Below are 22,756 nucleotides of genomic sequence, written 5' to 3' on the forward strand. Positions count from 1 at the left end.
GTTTTACCTGTCGGGCTTCACGTCAGTCCCCACAGGACACAGATGGCAAAGGGACTCATTACAAAGGTGTGAGTGTGGAGTCGGACAAACAAGAGATAGAGCAGGAACCTAGGGCTTGTGGCATTCCTGGAGTCAAAGGGACAGGAGCTGGAGAAGTAACAGGAAACTAAAGGAGAGGGGTTATAGAGCAGGTCTCTTTGAGAAAAGTAGTGATCTTTGCTCAAGAAACACAATCAGGCTAAGCTGACCGCTCAGAGAGGGAGCCCCAGAAGAAATAGCCTGAACTCACTGCTCTCTCTCTCTCCCCTCCTGCCGGGACTCCTCATGGGCCAAATCCAATCATAATCCATAAGGCCCAGGAGCCCTGAAGACCACCCCCCACCCCAGAGGAGAGGCTGGAGGCCAGTGAGGAGTAGGCCCTTCGGATAAAGTGGGGCCCAGGCATAAGAGCTCCTCCAGGACCTACAGAAATGGTTGAGTCCTGAGGGAAAAGAACTGACTTCAAAATACAAAAGGAAACTGCAAAGCAAAAATTAAAGCATATTTAATACATGTCTATGTAGCAAAGCATTATTTATCATCAGTGATTATTATAATTAATATACAAGGATTATTACTTTGAAAACAATTTTCAGGTTAGATTTTTTTCAATTTGAAAACATTCCTAAGTACACATAATGATTGCTTAAAAGAGATAATCATGAATTAAATGCTAATTTATGACTATTTATTATGATTGTTACATTAACTGCTAATTTATGATTAATTGATAAATAATTGAAAATATTGGAATAATTACAATGAAAATGTATTCAAATTTTTCTCAATTTTTAAAACTTATGTATTTATAGCTAGATATTTTTATAGCAATGGATACATATATTATGTAGTTAAATAGATGTTCTATATTATTATTAAATATACACTAAATATTATAATTATATTTCACTATAATGCGGTATGGGAAAATCTAAAATAAGTTTGCCTGGGAACTATGAAAGCTTTTGAGTATGCATATGGACATTTATATTTAATTTGTTAAACAAGGTGAAACTTGGAAGTTTCTGTGCAGTGTAATAATGATCATATTTACAATTTAGGGAAATGAACCTACTAAGAGTTGAAAATCCATAGAGTAGGAAGAGAGATGTAATTGGAACTAGTTGAAAAGTTATTACAGTCACCCAAATGGGAAGAAATAGGGCTTGTAGGGTGGGAATGGAATGTAGAAGAGAGCTCTGCACAGGACTGTGGGGGTTGGGGGTGAATTCAAAGGACCCAGGAACTGATTGGACATAGGGGTGAGAAAGAAAGATGAGTCGTTATAGGTTTTCAATATGGGAAACTAGGATAATACTATTAGGGAAGCCAGGAAGGAAAGCCTATTTGGAGAGAAAGGTGATGAACTTTGGATGTGATTATTCATTTATTCTATAAATATTTGTGGATATCTATGATGTACAAGAAATTTTGCTAGCCTTGGGCTATACAGATTAATGAGATATTGTCTTAGCTCTCAAAATGTCTAAACCAAATACCTAAAATACAGTGCAGAGTTTAAAACACTGTTGGGGTGGCAGAGGAATGCGAAACAAAATCTCTTCCAATAAGAAATAAGACTTCACAGTATGTAATCATTCTATTACAAACAGCTCTTGATATGAAAGTGCCTATAAACAGAGACCTATTTGGATCTCTCATCTTCTACAAGAAAGGACTGATGATATAAAGAATCTTATATCCAAGTTTACCTCATTCCTTCGATACTCCATTTCTTCTAATTACATCAATGGCAATATAACATAGTTGAATATCAGCCGGATTCTCTCCCATAGTGTGTTCCATCTAACATATTTGACACTGGATCCTGCTACTAAAAACTAGGGTAGATACATGGAACGAGGGATAAGTTGCCCCAGACTGAACAAAATGCTTGGGATGACTATGAATCACAAGCTTTTTCCAGCAGATTTCAATGGTTCAGGCACCACTGAATTGCTCAGGACATCAGACAATAAGGGCACTAGTATGAAAGGGAATTTCTGCAGGAACACTTTATATATAATTTCTTTCATTTATGTGAAATAAAAGCCCATCATATTCTTATTAGAAAGAAGCCACAAAAGCTTTCTCACAACACCTTGTCCCTTTGATAAGAAATACATTACCAAGTATTTGTTGAGAGGCATCTTTGTCCCTTGTGCATGCCAGTGATACACAGAAGTGAGTCACACATGTAGATCTACACACAGCTATTATTTTCAACTATTATCTTCAGCTGTTATCTGGAGCTGTCGGCAATGTCAAAAACTTGTGTCAGAATAGAACCACTTCAATAATTCTTGAGGACAAGTTTTGAGGAGTGCTTGACTTGACAAACCTCAACACTGTCCCACCATCTCTGTTTGTTAGTTCCCAACTGTTCAGCAGATCAAAAGGTTGCTTCACAAAGAAGCACATATAGGGGACAATGTAATAGTCTCATAGATTCTTCTTCCTTGAGTAGGGCCCCACTCTTAAGTCTCTCCTCCTTCCCAGTGAAAACTTATTTATTGTGTAGCTACTCTAAGGAGCAAGACATTTAGCTGGCTGGCATCCAGAGACGCCTAACTAGGCCACCCATACCAAAATGTTAACAGCTGATAAGATCTCTTTATTTGTTTCCTTTCACCCTCATTGTACCCTGCTAGGTAGTGGAGGTTATATTCCCCATAATTAACCTAAAATGTCTTAGAATTATATAATTATGTTAACTATGTAATTTAAGACATATGTATCACATTAAAAATAGTACATAATTCTCTCTCAGTGACTGTATTCAGATAATAAATTTATAATCAATATGTTAATGGAAGGTGGCCAATTTGTCACTGTGAAAACCTGTTGGCAGCTTATATACAACTTAAAAATAAAATTATTCAGGGAAAATTTAACTGACTCACAAACACCAACCTATAAAGAGACAAGATACATACAATTGAAACAGGACACATAGCAGCAAATAGGCTAACACAGAAGGAGATGCCTTGCGAGGGCTCAGCCTCACTTGGTTGTCGTCCTATCTTCTTGTCGCTTTTTCCTTGCTCTCTCCAACAGGTGCTGGACGGTTCCCCCATTGAAGTGACCCTAGCCAAGCCAGTGGACAAAGACAGTTACGTTAGGTATACCCGAGGCACAGGCGGAAGGGGCACCATGCTGCAAGGAGAGTATTCCTATTCTTTCGGCCATGTTTATGACCCTACCACAGCCTACCTTGGAGCTCCTGTCTTCTATGCCCCCCAGGCCTATACGATTCCTAGCCTTCATTTCCCAGCCACCAAAGGACATCTTGGCAACAGGGCCATTATCCGAGCCCCTTCTGTTAGAGGTAATACAAATCGGCTCTTGCCTTGAATAACCATGATTGCAAGTGGTTTGTATTGCAATAGCCTTAGACAAATTGGATGGGTCCATTGGGAGAAAGGACTCAAAAATTGTTTGTTAAAAATCAAACATTATATCAATAGTTTTCCTTCCATAGGATTTTTTTTTTTTTACATTACAACTGGTTATTGAGAAAACTTGGTCACAACATATACAAATGAGTCCATGTACACATTTGATCTTTGTATGGAACCATAAAATTTGCACAAACTAAATCCCAGGTCCACAATTGTTCGCTTCTCTCTTATTGAATCACCATATTGCAGTCATAAGTGACTTGTTAAAAAAAACCTCCAAGTGAGAGCAGTATTGCCCAATGGAAACCAGTTACCTCAAATAGCAAAAACATGTCAAGGTACTTGTGTATTTGATAGTGACTCGGTGGCATTGTCTTTATACATAAATCACAAATTATCATAAATATACTTTAACATATATAAGATATTCTCATCTATCTCCCCCAAAAAACATGTGCTATGTCTTCTAAAAAGACACAATATTAAGGAAATCAAGTTATTTCTTCAGATATGGGTAACTGTAAAGCACAAATAGGAGAGAAGAAAAAACACACTCAATCTGACTGCTAAACCATAAATCTTTCCTATTGAATCCTATAAAAATTCCAAACATCCAAGCAATTTTCTGAGCTCAGTCAGTTCAAATAATATTGAAAATACGGAAAGCAATTTTTTTTTATTTCCAAAAAACTAGTTTCCCTTTGCCTAATGGAATCCTCCAGAGTGGTTCTGCTAGAATGGGGCTAATGCCAACAGAATTGCAGTTCTGTCTTCCAAATATATGATGCCAGTCTAGGCAATTCAACAACAAACTGTATATTTAAATCTACTCTTAGGTTTGACTTAGAAGCAAACAGGAATGTCCAGATTACTGCAAAAACAATTATTTTATTGTGTTTTACTATTTTCCAGGAGAACTGAGTTGACTATTCTAGGAGCTCTAGTCTTCAAGAGCCTTAGAATTCCATAGTCATAATACAATCACTTCCCCTAAAATCGTAATGCAAAAGAAATCATCAGGATTTCCTTCAGGATAATCAGCCTATATGATGACAAATTATGTCATTAAAACATTATGCATTTGTAATCTAAAATCACAGCATTAAACAATCCATACATTAAATATAAGTTGCCAACCAGTTGTAATGTAAGAAAAAAAAGCACTACTCCAAGGGGGGAAAAATACCTGTCTTATAACAAGAAAAAAATCAATGAATGATATTCATGGGTGAAGGGTAATCAGTTTAACATTTTTATCTTTATGCCACCAACAGGAAATCAAAGTAGCAATGTGGAAAACAAAAAAATCAAAAGGAATCTATTAATGAAACTCAATGGAAATTTAAGCCTCACATTGACAATACATAAGATAGAAAATGGCGAATTTAAAATGCTTTCTAAATGTTGGTTTTCCAACAGGCCATTGAGGATGGCATTATTGGGAAAACTAGAATTCATTTCTGACTTACTAGTCAATGATAAAATGCAAGACTGATTTTAATACATGTGGTCATTTCATGCTGGGATGTTTTTAAAAAACGCCTTCCCAACGTTTATTATTCTACAGAAAAACGTCAACAAAAGGTTAACTAAAGAGAGAAACTGCAAAATTTTTCTCTGTACCAAATTTTCAAGTTGCTCATATACTTATCAATAGCTTTGATAGTATTGCTATCTTCTATAGATAGTTATAAAAAAAAAAAAAAAGGCACCTCTGGTGAACTCTACCTTAAGTTGAGTTTCATTCCATTAGAATCCTAGAGTTTTCTACTCATCTTCAGGGCAAAAATCAATGTGACTTGGGCTAACTTTTCCATTACAGTAAGATTCAGGGTGATTTCTGGTGGTTTGATTCAGTTTAATGCCTTCTTACATCCCTAGAAATTTACATGAATGTACCTGTAGGGGCTGCGGGAGTGAGAGGCCTGGGCGGCCGTGGCTATTTGGCATACACAGGCCTGGGCCGTGGATATCAGGTCAAAGGAGACAAGAAAGAAGACAAACTCTACGATCTTTTACCTGGGATGGAGCTCACCCCGATGAATCCCGTTACCCTAAAACCCCAAGGAATTAAACTTGCTCCCCAGGTAGGTGATGTTGTTCCACAGATAGTTCCTTTAAGTTAAGCTAAATTCCTTTACTCACCTTTCAACCAATGATTTGACTTGATCTCTACTTGGGTTACTGTTTTGTTTTGTCTTGTGTTTTATTGTTTGTTTTTTACATAGATAAAGTGACCAATCAACATAATGTACTGTCTGAGAGTACTAAGCGTTGAGGGCCATTGTTCCGTTATAGACTTTCTTTTTTTTTAATTATAAAATTTGGTACCTTAAATAATCTCCCACTGAAATGCAAAGATCCTGCGAGCTATTGAAAATTATCAACCAATACCTTAAAGTAAGATAATATAAAGCAAAGACCTTAGTTCAAAATTATTGCCAATTGTACAGGAGCCGGTTGGTTAGCAAACAAAGAGCATTCGTGACAGTGAATGAACAGACCATTTAGGCCATCTTTTCTTGGAAATATTGTATTTAGGAGAAAATACCATGTCATCTATGGTGATATTATTAGTCATATTAACTATAAGGCACCACCAGTCATACCAAAGTAAGTCTTCTACTATGATTATATTTGCACAGTAGCATTGTGGTAAGTTTTTAGCGCTTTCACTTCACAGCTCTAAGTTTCCAGGTTTCTGCATGAGGCAGTGGTTTTAATTATTGGAAAATTAAAAGTGATAAAAGTTGTTTTAGTTAGGGAACTGAGTAACAAACATGGTTCAAAATAACACAAAACTGATTCTAAGTTAACCCTCAGGCTGTTCCCCCTGTGGTACATGGTGATCTCTCTGCAGAGACACTTTGGCTGAATAACCAATATCCAGTTGTTCAGAGTTATAGTTTGTATGTTCTAAAGGAAGTTTTCCTACTCTCACCCCAAAAGCATAAACCCCAAATGTATGGAAGTAGCCTTACAGTTGCAATCACGTAGAAAACTTGGTTTTCTAAAAGCTCATCTTGAGTATTTTTTGTAGGATTACAGGCTTTCTTATACCCACAAATTAGGACATCTAAGGTTTCTGTTAACCCTACCCAGACAACTTTTTAAAATGCCTATCCGAGTGGTAAACAGCAATCATTATCTTTTCAAAAACCATTTAATGGGCATCCTTCACGCACCAAGTATTTTGTTAGGTTCTAAGGATAGAAAATTGAATCCTTGCCATCAAAAATTATATGGCACAGGAAAAGTAATCCAATTTAGAAACTGGCAAAAGACCCGAATAGACGTTTTTCCAAAAAAGATACACAAGTGGTCAACACACTTTAAAAAATGAGGAAATCCTGCCATTTGTGACAACATGATGGACCTTGAGTACGCTGAGTGGAATAAGTGAGACAGAGAAAGACATTTGCATACTTTCTTATAATCTTAAAATTAATTTCTTAAAATTAATACTGTATAACCTCACTTATATGTGGAATCTTAAAAAAAAAAATCCAAACTCGAAAAGATAGATCAGGTTTGTGGTTACCAGAGGCAGGTGGTGGTGGGGGAATGGAAGGAAGGTGGCCTAAAGGTACACACTTTTAATTACGTATAAGACAGATTAGTGCTAGGGACGCGGTGTACGATATAATGATTATAATCAATACCGTTCTATAATATATGTGCAAGTCATAAAAGGAATAAATCTTAAGAGTTCTCATCACAAGGAAAATAACTTTTTACCTTTTTCTTCTTTTTCTTTTAAATTGTATCTATATGAGATAACTGATGCTAACTAAGCTTATTATGGTAATCATTTTACAATATATGTAAGTCAAACCAATAAGCTATACACCTGAAACTCATACAGTGATGTATGTCAATTATATCTCAATAAAACAGAGGGGGAAATTATATGGCAATTCAGTGAGAGGATACTGACACATACACAGGTGATTATAATAAAATCCAGTAAGTGCCGTAAGTTTGGCACTCAGAGCTTTGCTCAGAAAACACAAAACTAGTCATCCATTCTCCCTTGGGATAAAACCCAAAATAAGGAATCTAAATAAACTACTGGGAGAACTAGGAATCTTCTAAGAAAACAGAAAATAATGATCATCATAAATTCTGTATAACAGTTCTAAGAGCTGCTATAGCATGTGTAACGATCTCTGCTTTTTATATCAAATCTAGGTTAGAAACTGGTCATGCTTTTTATTAAGATGTGAGTAAACATCTCTATCAACTAATGAAAATCCTTTAATTAATTTGTCCCTGAATTTGAATTTTTTTTTAAATATATCTTTATTGATTTCAGAGAGAGGAAAGGAGTGGGAAACAGAGAGATAGAAACATCAGTGATGAGAGAGTCGTTCATCGGCTGCCTCCTGCATGCCAACTGGGGATCAAGCCCGCAACCTGGGCATGTGCCCCAACAGGGAATCGAACCCCAACAGCCTGGATCCTAGGTCGACGCTCAACTGCTGAGCCACACCCAGCCAGGCTATCCCTGAATTTCTGCAACTATGGCTTAGGATCTGAAAACCATGTCACTCCCAACCCTCATGGATGGAGCCTTGACAGCTCCATAGTGGGGTTATGAATTTCCAACAAGAAGAGCAGAGGGACACATGCTGCCCTGCAGAGTCAGCAATTAGAGTGGCTACTCCATTAGTACCTGCTTACCCAGTGGGCATAAACAGAATATCTGCCAGTTAAAGCAATTTACTATTGCCCAGGGACTTCAGAGAATGCTCTGTAGATGACAAGAGAGGCTATAAAACTGAGAATATTGAGAGAAAAAGTTAAGATAGGAGCAATCTGTAAATTTAATAAACTGGAAAATGTTATGCTATTGCAGCTGGATGGGTGTTAGAACAAATGATATAGGCTCCATAGAATCATCCTGGGACATTGTTCTGTCCCAAAGTGTTATTTTTTTTAGATTTATGCCCTATTTTTCACAGTTTACTGAATCTGCTGACTAATGGGAACACTGGGGCTGTGGGCCACCAAAAATGGCTTCAGGATTAAGAGTGCCTTTAGACGTGATTCAGTTTGAAGTAGGGAAAGAAAAAAAAAACCCATGTGGAAGGTGCAGTAAATCAGACCACTGTAAAAATAACCAGTGGTGTTTCACCAAAAACACTGCACTGTCAACACCCACCTAGTAATCCTCATCAATAAATACTAACCCATTATACTTTAAAACGCTATTTTTATGAAAATGTGAAGTTAAACCTTATGATAAATAACATGAAATAAGAATATACTGTATTCTTAGGTTATTTTCTCTAAACCATTATAAACCAAAGGATTGAGGATAGTAATGAGTAAATCCAGCCACACAGTGCTAGAATGCCAATTTTTTAAAACAGGGATAAATATACCAAACAAATCATAAAATTAAACTATTGGTAAAAAGTTACAGGTAATGAACTAAACTAAAAACATATTAGAATAAATGGTGTGAAGATAGTTTTTCTGAATTAATAGACCTAACATTTTAAATGGAGTTCAAATTGAGTTCATCTTATATTTTATGAGTCATTAAACCATGTGGCATTTTATATCATTTTATATTAGCTTAAACTCTGAAGGACAGAGTTTAAAAACCTGACAGCCGGAGAAATAATGCAAATGTGACATTTGATAGGGAAGTCATTATTTTTTTACTCTTGTAGATATTAGAAGAAATTTGTCAGAAAAATAACTGGGGACAGCCAGTATATCAACTGCACTCTGCCATTGGACAAGACCAAAGACAACTATTCTTATACAAAATAACCATCCCGGCTCTGGCCAGCCAGAATCCTGCAATGTGGGTAACTTCTCCAAATTCCTAATCATATCGATTTTAGAATAAAAGACTCTTACATATTAAGTGTACTTTATCACTATCTAAATAAGATTAATACTTAAGCCTACTACCTACTCACTTTTCATTAAATGCAAACATTGAGATGTAGAGTTGGGATGTATGCGTCAGCAATGAGACTGACATCTCAAAACCCCCACATTTGGTGTAGACAATGAAGACCTGGTAGCATAATCAACCAATGGATAACTGCAGATATAAAATTTAGCAGACATGAAAATTATAACCCATCCTTTGATCTGTGCAATAGATTGAACCATATGAAAGAGCCATTTTATACAAAATAACATTGTGCAGGGTCATTTAAATTTTGGATCAAAGATATAACCCCTCTGTTAGTGGATATCACCTTTTGAATTTTCCCTTGAGCCTGCATTTCTGCATTATTGTAGGAACCATAGTGTTTCCCATGACCTTAGAAAAGCCATGCATTGAATTGCAAGTATGCTCCAGGAATGACAGCAACCACCAGTGTTCTAGGTCAATTCACAGATATTTCTACATGCATATACATGTAGAAGCTTTAATAGCAAAGAGACTGAGAAATTCCCCAGCAAAATCCTATTACCCTATCATCTTCCAAAACTAACAGCACGTTAGGTTTTTACCTGCCTCAGTAGCACGAGTTTAAAAGGCCTACCCGACTGCTTTCCAGCCACCCTTTCACACCTCCGAAGCTGAGTGCCTATGTGGATGAAGCAAAGACATACGCAGCCGAGTACGCCCTGCAGACCCTGGGCATTCCCACCGATGTAGCCAGCGCTCACGCTGCAGCCGCCACTGCCGCTTCTGGTGCTGCTTTTCCAGGTATGAAAATATCGGTCCAGAAATGGGGCCCTGCACAGAGTGTCTTGAAAACCCTTCTGGGCACAATGGACTCTCAGAGTTGTTTGTAAACTCCACGTACGATAAACCCAATTTACACCATCTGTAAACAAAAAGAATTTGCCAGATAAGTGAACTATTAAAATATGAGGCAAGAGAACTGAGCTGGGCAGCAGAAGTGGGGTCTGGTTTGGGTTCAGGTTTAACAGCTTGTGATCTTGAATGAGTCAGTCTCTCTCTGAGTCTGATTTGCTTTGGTTTGGTTTTTACTTTCAGTAGGAAAGTTTGGAACTACCTATTAATAGCTGATGTTTATCTGAGCTCTTACGATGTGCCAGGCACTCGCCTAAATCCCCAGTATCCTTTACATTACGTCAGTAATGCTCATGATGCCAAGAGAGGTAGGCTCTATCAGAGCGCCTGTTGTACAGATGAAGAACCCAAGTACGGGAAAGATTAAGTCATATGCCAAGGTTAATCAGCTTTTAAGCAATCCTTGCACTCCTTCCCCAAATCCAATCTTTGATTTTACTTTTATTACTTTGATTTTTTAAAGAGATGTATAGATCACATTTTTCTTAAATTATTTTAAGTCACAAACTGTATGTATAGGGTGAGAGAGAGAGAAAGATTCTTTCAATATGTGCACAATCAGGTGTCATTTCATCTGTTTTATCATTTTGGTCTGGGGCATATGCTGATTGCTTAAAATAAAGTCTATCTGTAGATCAACAAGCCTTCAGGGTCACATTTAAAGACTTTCCCCCATTTATTATTATGTACCTCCAATAAATGCTGATAATTAAAAAAATGAATTCTCTAGAGAGCGGACCAAATTTCTTTTGGAAAATTTTTCTTAGCATTTAGTTTGAGTCACTCCATTCCCCCCCCCCTTTTTTTTTTTAGTAATAAAGCTATTTCTTTAAAAAAAAAAAAAAAAGTCATTCTGACTTGTCATTATGTCCATATGCCCCCATAAGCCCAAATCAGAGAGTTCTGACTAGACCTAGAAATATGACATTCCTATTGATTGATTAATTCATATACTGGTTATACGAAGGTGTGAGAACTCTATATTCCTCAACATCCATAACACTTTTTTTTAATTTCTCAAAAATTCTGAATATACCCTCCACTATGGTAGGTGAGGCTGAAACTAAAGCTTCACACACAAATGTGACCCCAATTCTAGCTTTGTCCCATAAAGAGGTGATGTGTGGTGCGCCCCTGAGAGGTTACCAAGGCAACAGCTACCACTGCAGAGGGCACGGTCTCCCCTGGGCTGTGCTAGGGCCATCAACCCTGTACTTGCAGTCCATAAAAGAGGGTGTTGATGCCTGTCCACCGGGGACGTGTGCCAGGACTTCTCAGTTCTTGGAGAAAGCTGTACCCCAAAGACCCCCAACGAGTGTACTATAAGAATAAATGAGCCTCTGTCAGGAGAATTTTAAAGTTTGCTTCCACACTGGAGGGGAGTTGCTTTTTCCCAAGAACACTGTATCTTATTCTCACTTACTTGCTCCTACAAGAAGGAAAAAAATTTAGGGCATGACAGTTGTCTTGGGAATGCCTATTTTAAGAACCCCTCATACCTTCACAGTGGAGTCAAGCAGAGAATAGGCTTCGAGGGAAGAATCTGAAACACAAATACTATTGCACCTAAGAAATTAGCCAAATTGCAAAAAAAATTCTAAATCCCTAAAGATAAAATCTATGCTACACGCACATACACTACCATCACTTACTTACCCATTTACTTACTTTAGATATTCTGTTTCCAAAATCACAAAAGTAATCATTAACACATTTCTCATATCCTTGGGAAATGCACCAAGCCTCGCTAGTGCATCAGTCAGCATTACTGCCCAAGGTGCACTGGCCAAGGGGCGGATTCAAGTTTTTTTTTAAAAAAAACAGTCCAGCCAGCTTCCTGCTACCACCTCCTGAGAAGCCACCAGAAAGAAATCAATGTGTCTGGGGCTGGGCAGACTTCCACAGCACGTAAAACAAACGGGCTTTTCTTTGTTTTAAATTAGATCCCCGTTCATTGCTTAAGTATACTTTTCCCTTTTCTTGTCATCTTTTACAATTTTTGGATCATCTCAAATACCCTACCCAGGTTTTGGTCTAAAACATTAACTGGGTAATATTGCTTTAAGATAAGAGCTGCTATGCCCTCTTCTTCAAAAGTGAATATTAATTAAACATAGTACCAAGGTGGGAGCACATGATGATTTCCTTATCAGTCAAAACTTGGTTCCTGGGGGTGGGGACAAGCATCCATATACCCCAAAGGCAGCTTGATTGTAGGGTGAGAAGATGCTATTTGCCCTTCAAGGTTAGGTCTAAATGTGGTCAGGCTACGTATTTGCTTTCATGGTGCTACGCTATAGAAACATGCTAAAACTTTATTTCTCCTACTAGTCTACCTACTCCCTATACATACTTCTTGGCTGAAGCCCCAAGCCCCATCCCCGCCTCCTTTACAAATTCTGAGACCCTCTGAAAAGGCTCTAAATCTCATGCTTTAATCAAGTCAGCATCCTATTAAGAGTCTGTTTCTTGGACTCTGTCCCCAGGGTTTTTAATTCTCTACGAGTGAAGTGATTCTGCCACAGGTGCTTGACCTCACTTTGAGGGATGCTGCTCCCTAAAGAATGAGTCCCCTGAGAGCACCTTTAAAAATGTACACATGAGAATCTGTACATATTCCAAAAAGAAGACAAGCCAAAAGGAAGGAAATTGGGATCCCTTTCATGAAGTTTTCTCTGCCTCCTTTCCCAGGATATGCTGTCCCTAATGCAACTGCACCTGTGTCTGCGGCCCAGCTCAAGCAAGCAATGACCCTTGGACAAGACTTAGCAGCATATACAACATATGAGGTCTACCCCACTTTTGCAGTGACTGCTCGGGGGGATGGATATGGAGCCTTCTGAAGATATCTCTTTTTTTTTTTTTTTTTTAATAATAAGACACAAAACTCTATATAGAAGAAATAAACCTCTCAGTCCCCTAATGATCACAAGTAATACTTTTCCTCACATGATGCTGTTCCTGAGACTGTAGAGTTTAAGCTAACTGTAGACTCATGATTGGAGAGCGTTACTTCCAATTCAATCAAATGTTAAGAAGCCCTGTCTCTAACTGAAAGTTAGAGAGCCACAGCCCCCAAAAGTTGTCCTTCCAAGGTTGCTGAGTGTCTTGGGAGTACATTTCCAAACCCTGACAGAGTGGAGAGAGATCTTTCAGCAGACCTCAGCAGTCAGTAAAAACAAAGAGAGTCCAGTAAACTCCAGAGTCTTAACCCTGGCTTGCAGCTGCTTTTGTGATTCCCAAAGTCACAGAAGGCAGAGGGAAGGTGGGACGGTGTTCCCATCACCCACTACATGGGGCCTGTTTACAGGCTAGAGTTTGTGAAAGACTGTCCAAGGTTTGATGAAGTCAGCATCACTGCCATCTGAAAATTCCATCCAGTCCATTTGTCATAGGTCCTATCCCCTGCAATCCCAGGGGACTTTCTGGAAATTGATGCGCTATATTGTAGATGTGGTTACAGCAACCCAGGCCTATTGTTTATGAAACTCATTAGCCCACCTCTTTTTCTCTAGAACTCCTGCCCTTCCTAAGCATCCCCATAAGACAACAATCCTTCCAACTTGAAATGGCTTTTTCTCATTTGAAACATGTGATGTGTCCATACTGATTTATTTCCATTTCAGTCTTATTTGGCTCTTCTCCAATATCTTTAAAAAGTAAGTCACATTTACAGCCTATCATCTATGATACTTTTAGCTATTCAGCAACTTGGCTGAAAAGTCATTTTAAACAAAGAGAGAAGTAAGGATTTACTCTTATTTCTTTCACCTTTCTGCAATGCCCAGACCACCATCCAGCATTCAGAGATAGTCATAGTACTTGGTTCAGCCTTGGACTATCTAATCCTCGTATGTTAAATCTGCCAAGAAATCCTCTACTTTCCCTTCCTTTTCCTTCCCATAAGTACCAGACAGCTTTGGCAGAGCTTAGTGCTTTGGTTTTGGAGCTGTCACAAGAAAACCTTACATTGTCACTGCTGGGTAGAAGCTCATTCTTCAAACACTCAGCAAGGGTGTTATTCACCAAAAGCCCCTAGACCCCAGGGCCTCTTCTCCCGGGACATCTGATGGGTGTGAGGGTGCAACAAAAACTGGAATGAAGGGGAGAAGGCACTACCTGCCATACTTGTACATGACTGCTTTTTGTTCAAAACAGAAATAACCCAAATTCAACCACCAAATGCCTATCACTGTGGCTCAAGTCTCATTAGTGGCTTAAGGCCTAACAGTACTACAGTTTCCATTTTTTTAAAAAATCCCTTGTCCCTTGTAAAATTCTGTAGGACTCAAGGGGAAACCTAAGTACAAAGGCATAAAAAAAATTGTCAACTCTTGACTGGAATTCTATGATTCAAAAATCAAGTCAGATTCCAATCAAAATCAGGTAAATTCCAGTAACAATTAAAAGTGCTTGTCACCTCTCAGTTCCATTAACTCCAATCAGATGTCAAAGGCCTCAATGCTACAGATGGAACTCTGAAAGGTCTTGTGTTTTTAGCTTATATTTTCCTTCTCAGATTCCGTAGGACAGTGGTTCCCAAATTTGACTACACATTAGAAGCACCTGGAGAAATTTTTAATACCAAGATCATCACACCGTATACCAATTACATAGGAATGTCTTGGGGTCGATAATTTTGGCATCTGTATTTTTTAAAGATAAGGTGATTCCGATATGCAACTAAGTTTGGGAACTGCTGTATTCTTTGTATTTTCATTCTATCCCTTAATTTTTTTTCCTATTTCACTTTTGTTAAACAGAAAAACGCAAGAAAATTTTGTATAAGTTAAATAGCCAAATCACATTTTTACATAGAATCATCTTATGAAAGTATGAATTTGAATATAATTCATATTGGCTACAAACTACTCTTGGGCCAAACTAATTCTAAAAATAAAGTGAAAAATCTCTCCTTAAGCAATTTGCAGGTCCAAATTTACACTTCCCCATGGACCAGCTTTTATCCTCAATGACAGTAATTACGTTGGGGGGCAGGCAAATTTCTACTCAGTCCCCAAAAAAATCCAAATTCCAAGAGCTGGAGTTGTAATGCTCTTTAAAATCTTTAAAAGTAAATGGAAAAGGCACTCTGTATGTCTAACCAATGCAAAATAGAAGGTTTCATCCAGAGGAATTTTGAATTTAATCACAATGAACAATTAGTAATTATCGGAATCTCTTCATGAGAAAAATCACTATTCCAGATTAAATCATAATCCCTATTTTAAAATGTTACGAGCAAATACTTAAACATACAATAATACAAAGATATCAAGGAAGTTACCACTGGACCACCATCTCATTACTTGCTTGAGGAAAAACACAAATATTCATGGCATTTACATCCTGAGGACTGATTTTATACAAGTAAGTAGATGTGGTTTCATTTTTTGCTGAAATGTTACTAAAATCTAGAGAATACTTCACATTCTATTAGAACATATTCATAGAAAGTGTCAATGTGTTGACCATGTCATATGTTTGCATTTACTTTGCCCAAGTTAATTAATGTATATCAAATCCTGCTATAATGAGTTTGAAATTTTTTTAAAATGGGATTTTGAAAATCAAGTGTCAAACCAAAGGTTTATTTTGAATAATGTTTATATTTTTGGACTTCAGAAATTAGCACCTACTTAATACCTATCATACCTTGTGTATCAATATGTATTTATTACTTCCTAGAAAAAAATTATACATAGAAAAAATTTAAATGAGTCAACAAGCCAAGTGATAACAAAATACCCAAACCAATAACTTAGAAACATCTAGTACATTAGAATCAGGTCTCTAAATTTTGGTCATTAATAGCTGACTAAGAATTAAAATCAGCCAGTGTAACCTAGGAGGAAATGGAACAGCAGTGAGATGTCTATTTTCCTACCTGTAAAAATGCTGCCTCTTCTCAAGTTGCTGCACTTCTCTACCAACCCATTAGTATAACTAGTTGACCACCTTTAACTACAACAAAATGTAATTCCCCTAGATGACTAGTTTTCCCCTCCTATCCCTGCCCAAACCTGGTATCATGCCAAACCACACCATATTTGGGTGACAGCACCTAAAATGCTGCTAGAAAGCTACCTCATGTTAAGAAAATATGGACTTCAAAATATATTTAATAAAAGAGGACTTATTTCCAAACAATAGTTCCTTAACTTTTAAATAATGGATGGAGATTAATTATAGCTATGTATTGATAATAGCTGTGCAGGAAATTGTGTTGTGTTTTTATTAAAAAAGACATTCTTTCAATCACATAGATTAGCTTTTCACAAATATTGCCTCTATATAATTTGCAATTTATGTTAATTTTCATTATATTTTCAAAAGACTATGTTATAGTTTTTCTTGGACAATTGGGTCACTGTTTGAATCCACGAAGACAGGGAGGTTCTCCAGCATCTCTTGCAGAATAAAGGACAATAAAGAAAGTTAGTATTCTGGGTAAATTGTATTGCTATTCAAAGCTACAAAGTTGGCTGAAGTTTAGTATTGCTGTGCAACTACAGTTCTATCCAAGATTTTCCAAAAGTAACTTACAACTGAAAGTGAACTATGTGTCCCAGTATTCACATAACGTCATGGCCACTTAGCCCCTCCTTGAACTCATGTAGAATGCCCAGTAGGTGAAAACACGCCTACAACTTACCAGAGAGACTGGGTAATTTTTATATTTTGTAGATACATTTATTAAAGGCAAAACTGTCAAATATAACACTGTAAGTAAACTTTGTTGTAAATACTTTTAAAAGAAAATATTAATAGTATAATTTAGGAATCTTAATATACTTATCAGAAGACAGAGAGCAATTAGACCTCTAACATTGCCACCTGACACGCAACAGCTACCTATTGGGCTTTATTAAACTGTTTGTCAAATTCAATGTTGAAATCTTACTTTAGTGACATCTTGAAAATACTGAGTTTTATGAGAACCTATTCATAAAAAGTATAAGGTATCCACCAGGTTAGAAGGTTGTATTTATCAATGTTAGAACAAAGCTCCGCAAGTCCTACTATAATGAGTGAAGCTCTTAGGGAACGGATATTTTTCTGGACCCATAACCTATTTCTTTACTTATGGAGTAAAACATTTCTAATATGTTTTATTCAATAAAAAAAAATGGGTGTAAAATATTCTACTGCCCCTCAAATGTCCCACATTTTAAAAGCCAGCTTTTTCTTACAGTGTTTACCTGGAATGTAGAATGCATAGGTTAAAGAGGGATAGCAGCATCTACCTTGAACATATAGATCCACTGGAGAGACTGCAAACTTTATGCGTTCCCAATTCTCCTCGGTGTTGCAGGAAAGATAAAGGAAAACCTTATGCTTTAGCTCAGGGTGAAGAGAAATGTAGAACCAATCTAGAAGTGAAAAGGAATTTGGGAACCAGAGCCCTCATTCATTCAAAAATGCTGGAATAAACTACAGAATGCTCTGCATCTACCTCTTCCTGGCAGGCTCTCCTCACTCCCTTCACATATGGTGCTCTGTCTAAGAGGAGGGGAGGTACCAAGACACAGCACTTTAAAGAAAGTAAGTCGCCAACAGGAATGGCTTAGAGACTCGAGAATGCCAACCCCTCAGGGGTTAGCAACGTCTCTCTGGTGTGACAACGTCACATCTGGGTGTGACAACGTCTCTCTGGTGTGACAACGTCACATCTGGGTGTGCCAGGACGGTGCTGGCTACATCTGCCGTCCCATGTTCTAAATACAGAGTATCCCTCAAAAATGTATACAAACTTTGATGACTATAAAGTCAATGTTTATTAACATATGGTTCATTTTCAAAATTAAGTGGGTCATCAGTTGTTAAAGTGTGTGTACATTTTTTGGGACATCCCATATTTACAATAGCCCCTCTTACTCTCAAATGTGTCCAGTTTAGACAAGAAATTATACAGGAACCCCTTCTTTATGGCCCTTAAAAAAAAAAAAAAAAAAAAGTTGTAGAATTGGCTTTCCTCTCCCCAGAGCAGACACAGCTTCAACTAAAGGGCCCAGCGACTTCTTTCTGGCCCGAGTAGGAGCATAGAGAATGGAGAGAAATGTGTCATCTTCTTCCCCATGTTACCCCCAATCCACTCCTCATTTAACTGCCTCTCTGCCTAGCCCTTTGCTGGTTCAACTTTTCCTTCCACTGCCCCTGGGCTACAGGTCTTGAGTTCTGCCTTCAGCGGCAGAGCTAGCAGCCACTAGGCCAAATTAGGCAGGGGACAAGAGGAAAGGTAGCTCTTAGGGACATGTTCTTGGCCTGTCAAGACCCATAGGGCATTAGTAGGTTCATCAAGTATTTGTTGGTTCCTTCCTTCTTCCAAACAAGCTACTTATACCCCAAACCAGAAAGGACTGCCTATGAAAACCTTCACCTTAAAAGGAAATATAAAAGACTGCAAACATTTTTAAAAGAAAAAAATTTTTAAAGATCCAGAGGAGCTTTAAAAATGGATTGGTGATATTCACATACTAATTTATGATGTTAGTGAGCAAGCACCCATGCTTTTTATTTACTTGAAAACATTTTGGTCATTAACTATCTCTGTTTTCTAAATATACTTGTGTTTATAAAATTCAAAAATCTATTTCACAAGCCTTATCTCTACCAATATTTTTGGCAATAAATGATTTGTAACAAAGTATACATATTTTTTCAAATGTAAATTTTCTTTTGAAACCTGATATTTGCTACTATAACTCCTGTGAGATATTTGGGCTCACAGGCTGCGGATAAGTCTATTGAAATCAGCCCATCATTATCACTGGCTTCAATATGTATTGTAATTATTGGTATTTTTATTCCTATTCCTTTATGAGTCCCCCCCCTACTTTTCTAACTGTAATATAGCCAGATATGGTTATCCTTTATCTTTTAATGAAATGTAAACTTTCAGCAAAATGCATTTCTAGTTTCTAGACATTAGTTTCTTGCTTGTTTTTCTTTATGTCATTATTGACTATACGTGAAGTTAGTTAGCTGAGGTTCCAAAAGAGAGAGATAAAAACAGTATTAAAGAGTGTGCACAAAGCACTTATTTTTGTACTTTGAGTACAATGTTGTATAGAACTCTGTGGTCTATGTAACTATGCCAAGTAAAATTACAACATTCATTTATTGGGAAAATAATCATTAGCTTGGAAGATATAAACATAATGGGTACCATGGACTCATAAATCACATGAAATGGGAAATAATGCAATATTGTAATGACTAGTGTAATTCCAGGATGGCAAAATGATTTTAATTGAATTTTCAAGTACAATTATAAAGTTTTAAAAACTAACAACATGAGTTGCAGATTTATTTTTTTCTTTCCTAAAAACTAAAAGTTTATTCTTTTTCAGTAAATACTAAATATTAATGACCCATCATTGCAATGTCCTTTCAGTGATTTCTTTACATTTCCATCTTTTATAAAAGTCCACTCTGGTGCTCCTTCTGAGAGTAAATGTAACTTAATAATTAAGTCCATTATTTTCTAATCAAGAAAGAAAACAACAGAAATACTCAGAAACTAAAATTAATGAGGAAACATGACTCCAGAAAGGTAAGTAGGCTCTGAAGTCAACATTCGCCCACGGCGTTAGGCGGGGAGGCTCAGCTGACCCCTGATGGACTAAGCAGAGGTCAGCAAACTACCCTCCCAAGCACCAAATTCAGCCATGAGTGTGTTCTTGGCCCTTGAGCTAAGACTGGTTGTTACATTTTTTAAAGGACTGAACTAAGATTTTTTTACATTTTAAAATGTTGTTTAAAAATCAAAGGAAGAATTTGTGACAAAGACCATAGGTGTCCCAAAAGCCTAAACATTTGCCATCTGACCCTTTACAAAAAGTTTGCCACCCTGCACTAAGCCAACACCCACACATTTTCATTTCTGTTATGGTAACACCCCACTTCTAAGTGCCAAATTCTGAAATAGCCAGGATTAGGTCCAGCTGCCAGTGACAATACCCGAAATAGCAGTGGTTTAAAGAAATAAGATAGCATTTTATTGTCCCTTGCCTCAAAGTCCCAACAGGCAGACAATGCCAGTACTGTGCTTCAAGGTATCATGAACAGAGGGTCTTTCTTCTTGTCGCTTTGCTTTACTTGCATGGTTTCAATCAAGGACTAAGACAGTGGCGTTTACATTCCAAACATAAGGACAGAGGACAGACAAAGAAGAAAAAGACAGCAAGCAGCTCTCCCTTACAGAGATTTATTGGAAGCTGCCACACAACACTACGCTTTGCATCCCACGGGCCAGAGCAGACGTACCTGCCCCACCCCCCCAGATGCAAGGAAGGATGGCAACGGGCCACCTTTACCTGGGCAACCATGGAAAACTATTTTTCTATGAAAGGATGGGAGAATAACTCTGGCACAAATACATGCATCACAGGAAAGATGTGACAGTTAAGTGAAGTAATAAGGCGCATGAGATCCTCTGGCACTGGCTGGGCTTGGCACGTGCTAGATGCCTATGAATCTTGGCTCCCCTTTACCAACTAGAAGGAAACGATCAATTTACCTTAGAATTTCTCAAAGTATTGTCACCCACTGAAAGTCTGGTCAACTAATCCCACCTCCTGGTATCACACCGTTTGTATAGTTTGTTTTGCTCCTCTAATTACCGGTGGTTGGGAACTTGGAAAAAATAATTAAACTAACAGATTCTCTTTCCTCACTTATTTAAGAGAAATAGAATCTTAACCTTTGCTGCAACATGGATGCACCTAGAAGGTATTATGTGCTAAATGAAATAAATCAGACAGAGAAAGACAGAGAAATAGCAGACGATTTCACTTAGATGTGAAATCTAAAAAACAAAATAAATGAACAAAACCAAACAAACTCATAGATACAGGGAACATTTTAATGTTGCAGGCGGGTGGGCTGTTGGGGGACTAGGAAAGAAAGGTGAAGGGATTAAGAAGTACAAATTGGCAGTTACAAAATAGTCATGGGGATATAAAATACAGCATGGGGAATATAGTCAGTAATATTGTAATAGCTACGTATTGTGCCAGGTGGGTACTAGACCTATCAGGGCCATCACTTTGTAAGTTATATAAATGTCTAACCACTATGCAATACACCTGAAACTAACATTGAATGCCAACTGTAATTGAAAAATAAAATAATTAAATAGACTTTAAAGAGACTTCCAGTAAGCTTCCTTAAGAATCTTCAAAATTTATATCAACTAGAGATAAGCATAGCTCACCCTCCACATTTCCAGTCCCCAGGGAGGGACCACATCCTTTCCAAATTATGCAGGAGCTCAGAACAAGTGCCCCAGGCAGTAACGTGTTTTCAAGATTTACTCTTATCTTCATAGGTCCTACAGGCCTGCAAATCTGCCAACATAATCCCAGAAAATAACCTTCTGCTGTTCTAATGAGAGCACAACCAGGGAAATCTAAGTTTGAGAGATAATTATCCTCTCCGACCTGTTCTTTCTAAAGGCAGTGGGTAGAGTGTGAGCAATAATAGCCTACATTCTCCATCTGGCAGCCATGAAAATTTAAACTCCTGTGTGTGTGTCCAGTTACATTATAACTTAGTACTCAGAGTGAGCTCTCTTGGCTTGCTTTTTCTGATAAGAGCTGGGATAAATCATGACTCTTGGCTTGTCTCACTGATTTCCTGTTAGATGTTGTGGGATTTATTGTTAGTCTAATGTTGTCTCTGCTAAGTGCCTTGGGAAACATGTTCCAGTGTTCAACCATAGTCCCAACCCCCAACCAAAATTCAGGTGATAAAACATTGATGAGATTAAATACCCAACCTAATGCTGATGTGAAAATCAAAATATCCTGAGGCTAGTGATTAGACAGAGCTCAGGAGAGAGCTGTAGCCAGATATGAGCCTTTTCATCTGTTTCTGTGTAGGAGAAATTTCCTAAGGGTGCATAACCTTCATGTATCTCTGAAGTGCGTGGTTCAATGCTAGGGACCATCCTGGGAGTCAAGCAACCTGAGTTCTAGTCCCACATTTACTATCAACTTAACCTGTGTCCTTGGTCAAACCATTTAAGGTGTCTGAGTGGTCAGTCCCCTACTCTGTAGATGAAATGAGATATTCCACATTCCACTGCCTACTGAATGAGTAACCCAAATGAGTGAAAGGCCCAAACAGGGCTCTACAGAGTAGGACACAGGGCAATGCCCACTCTGCCTAAATGCATTCAAGTTTCATTACAACTAAAAAATAATACATGTGCAGTGTTCAAACTCTGGTTCAAACTCTAATTCAAAGGTCACTAAGGTTGAGCCCAGCTCTAAAAGCCCAAGACTGTCCAAGCCACATGCTCTGGACAATCAATGCGTGGTAGCTTAGATCAAGTGTGACATCCAGTGGCCTATTTGGCTAATAACACTTAGAGACTCAAATAGCTTGGGAATCCTGACCTCTTAGGCACTTCATCTTGCTGAAAAGATTTCAGCTGAAGAAAGGGAGCCGAAACTAGCAAGTGTTCTCCGGTGGGTTGCAGGCACTGTGCGAGGAACTTGCTCAGTATTTCCTACCC

The 22,756-nt window shown here is 37.8% G+C and overlaps 1 protein-coding gene across 1 annotated transcript in view; it reads left to right on the plus strand.

Moving 5' to 3' along the window:
* The window catches only part of A1CF (APOBEC1 complementation factor), a 113,511-nt gene extending 100,435 nt beyond the window's left edge, over positions 1 to 13,076 (plus strand). The window contains exons 9-13 of the mRNA XM_016220737.2: positions 3,097 to 3,367; positions 5,322 to 5,527; positions 9,122 to 9,258; positions 9,971 to 10,122; positions 12,925 to 13,076. Of these exons, the coding sequence (XP_016076223.2) occupies positions 3,097 to 3,367; positions 5,322 to 5,527; positions 9,122 to 9,258; positions 9,971 to 10,122; positions 12,925 to 13,076 (918 nt within the window). The remainder of the gene's footprint in view (positions 1 to 3,096; positions 3,368 to 5,321; positions 5,528 to 9,121; positions 9,259 to 9,970; positions 10,123 to 12,924) is intronic.
* The last annotated feature ends 9,680 nt before the right edge of the window (positions 13,077 to 22,756 follow it).

The sequence above is a fragment of the Miniopterus natalensis genome, chromosome 14 (assembly GCF_054644295.1).
Source record: "Miniopterus natalensis isolate mMinNat1 chromosome 14, mMinNat1.hap1, whole genome shotgun sequence".
Classification (NCBI taxonomy): domain Eukaryota; kingdom Metazoa; phylum Chordata; class Mammalia; order Chiroptera; family Miniopteridae; genus Miniopterus; species Miniopterus natalensis.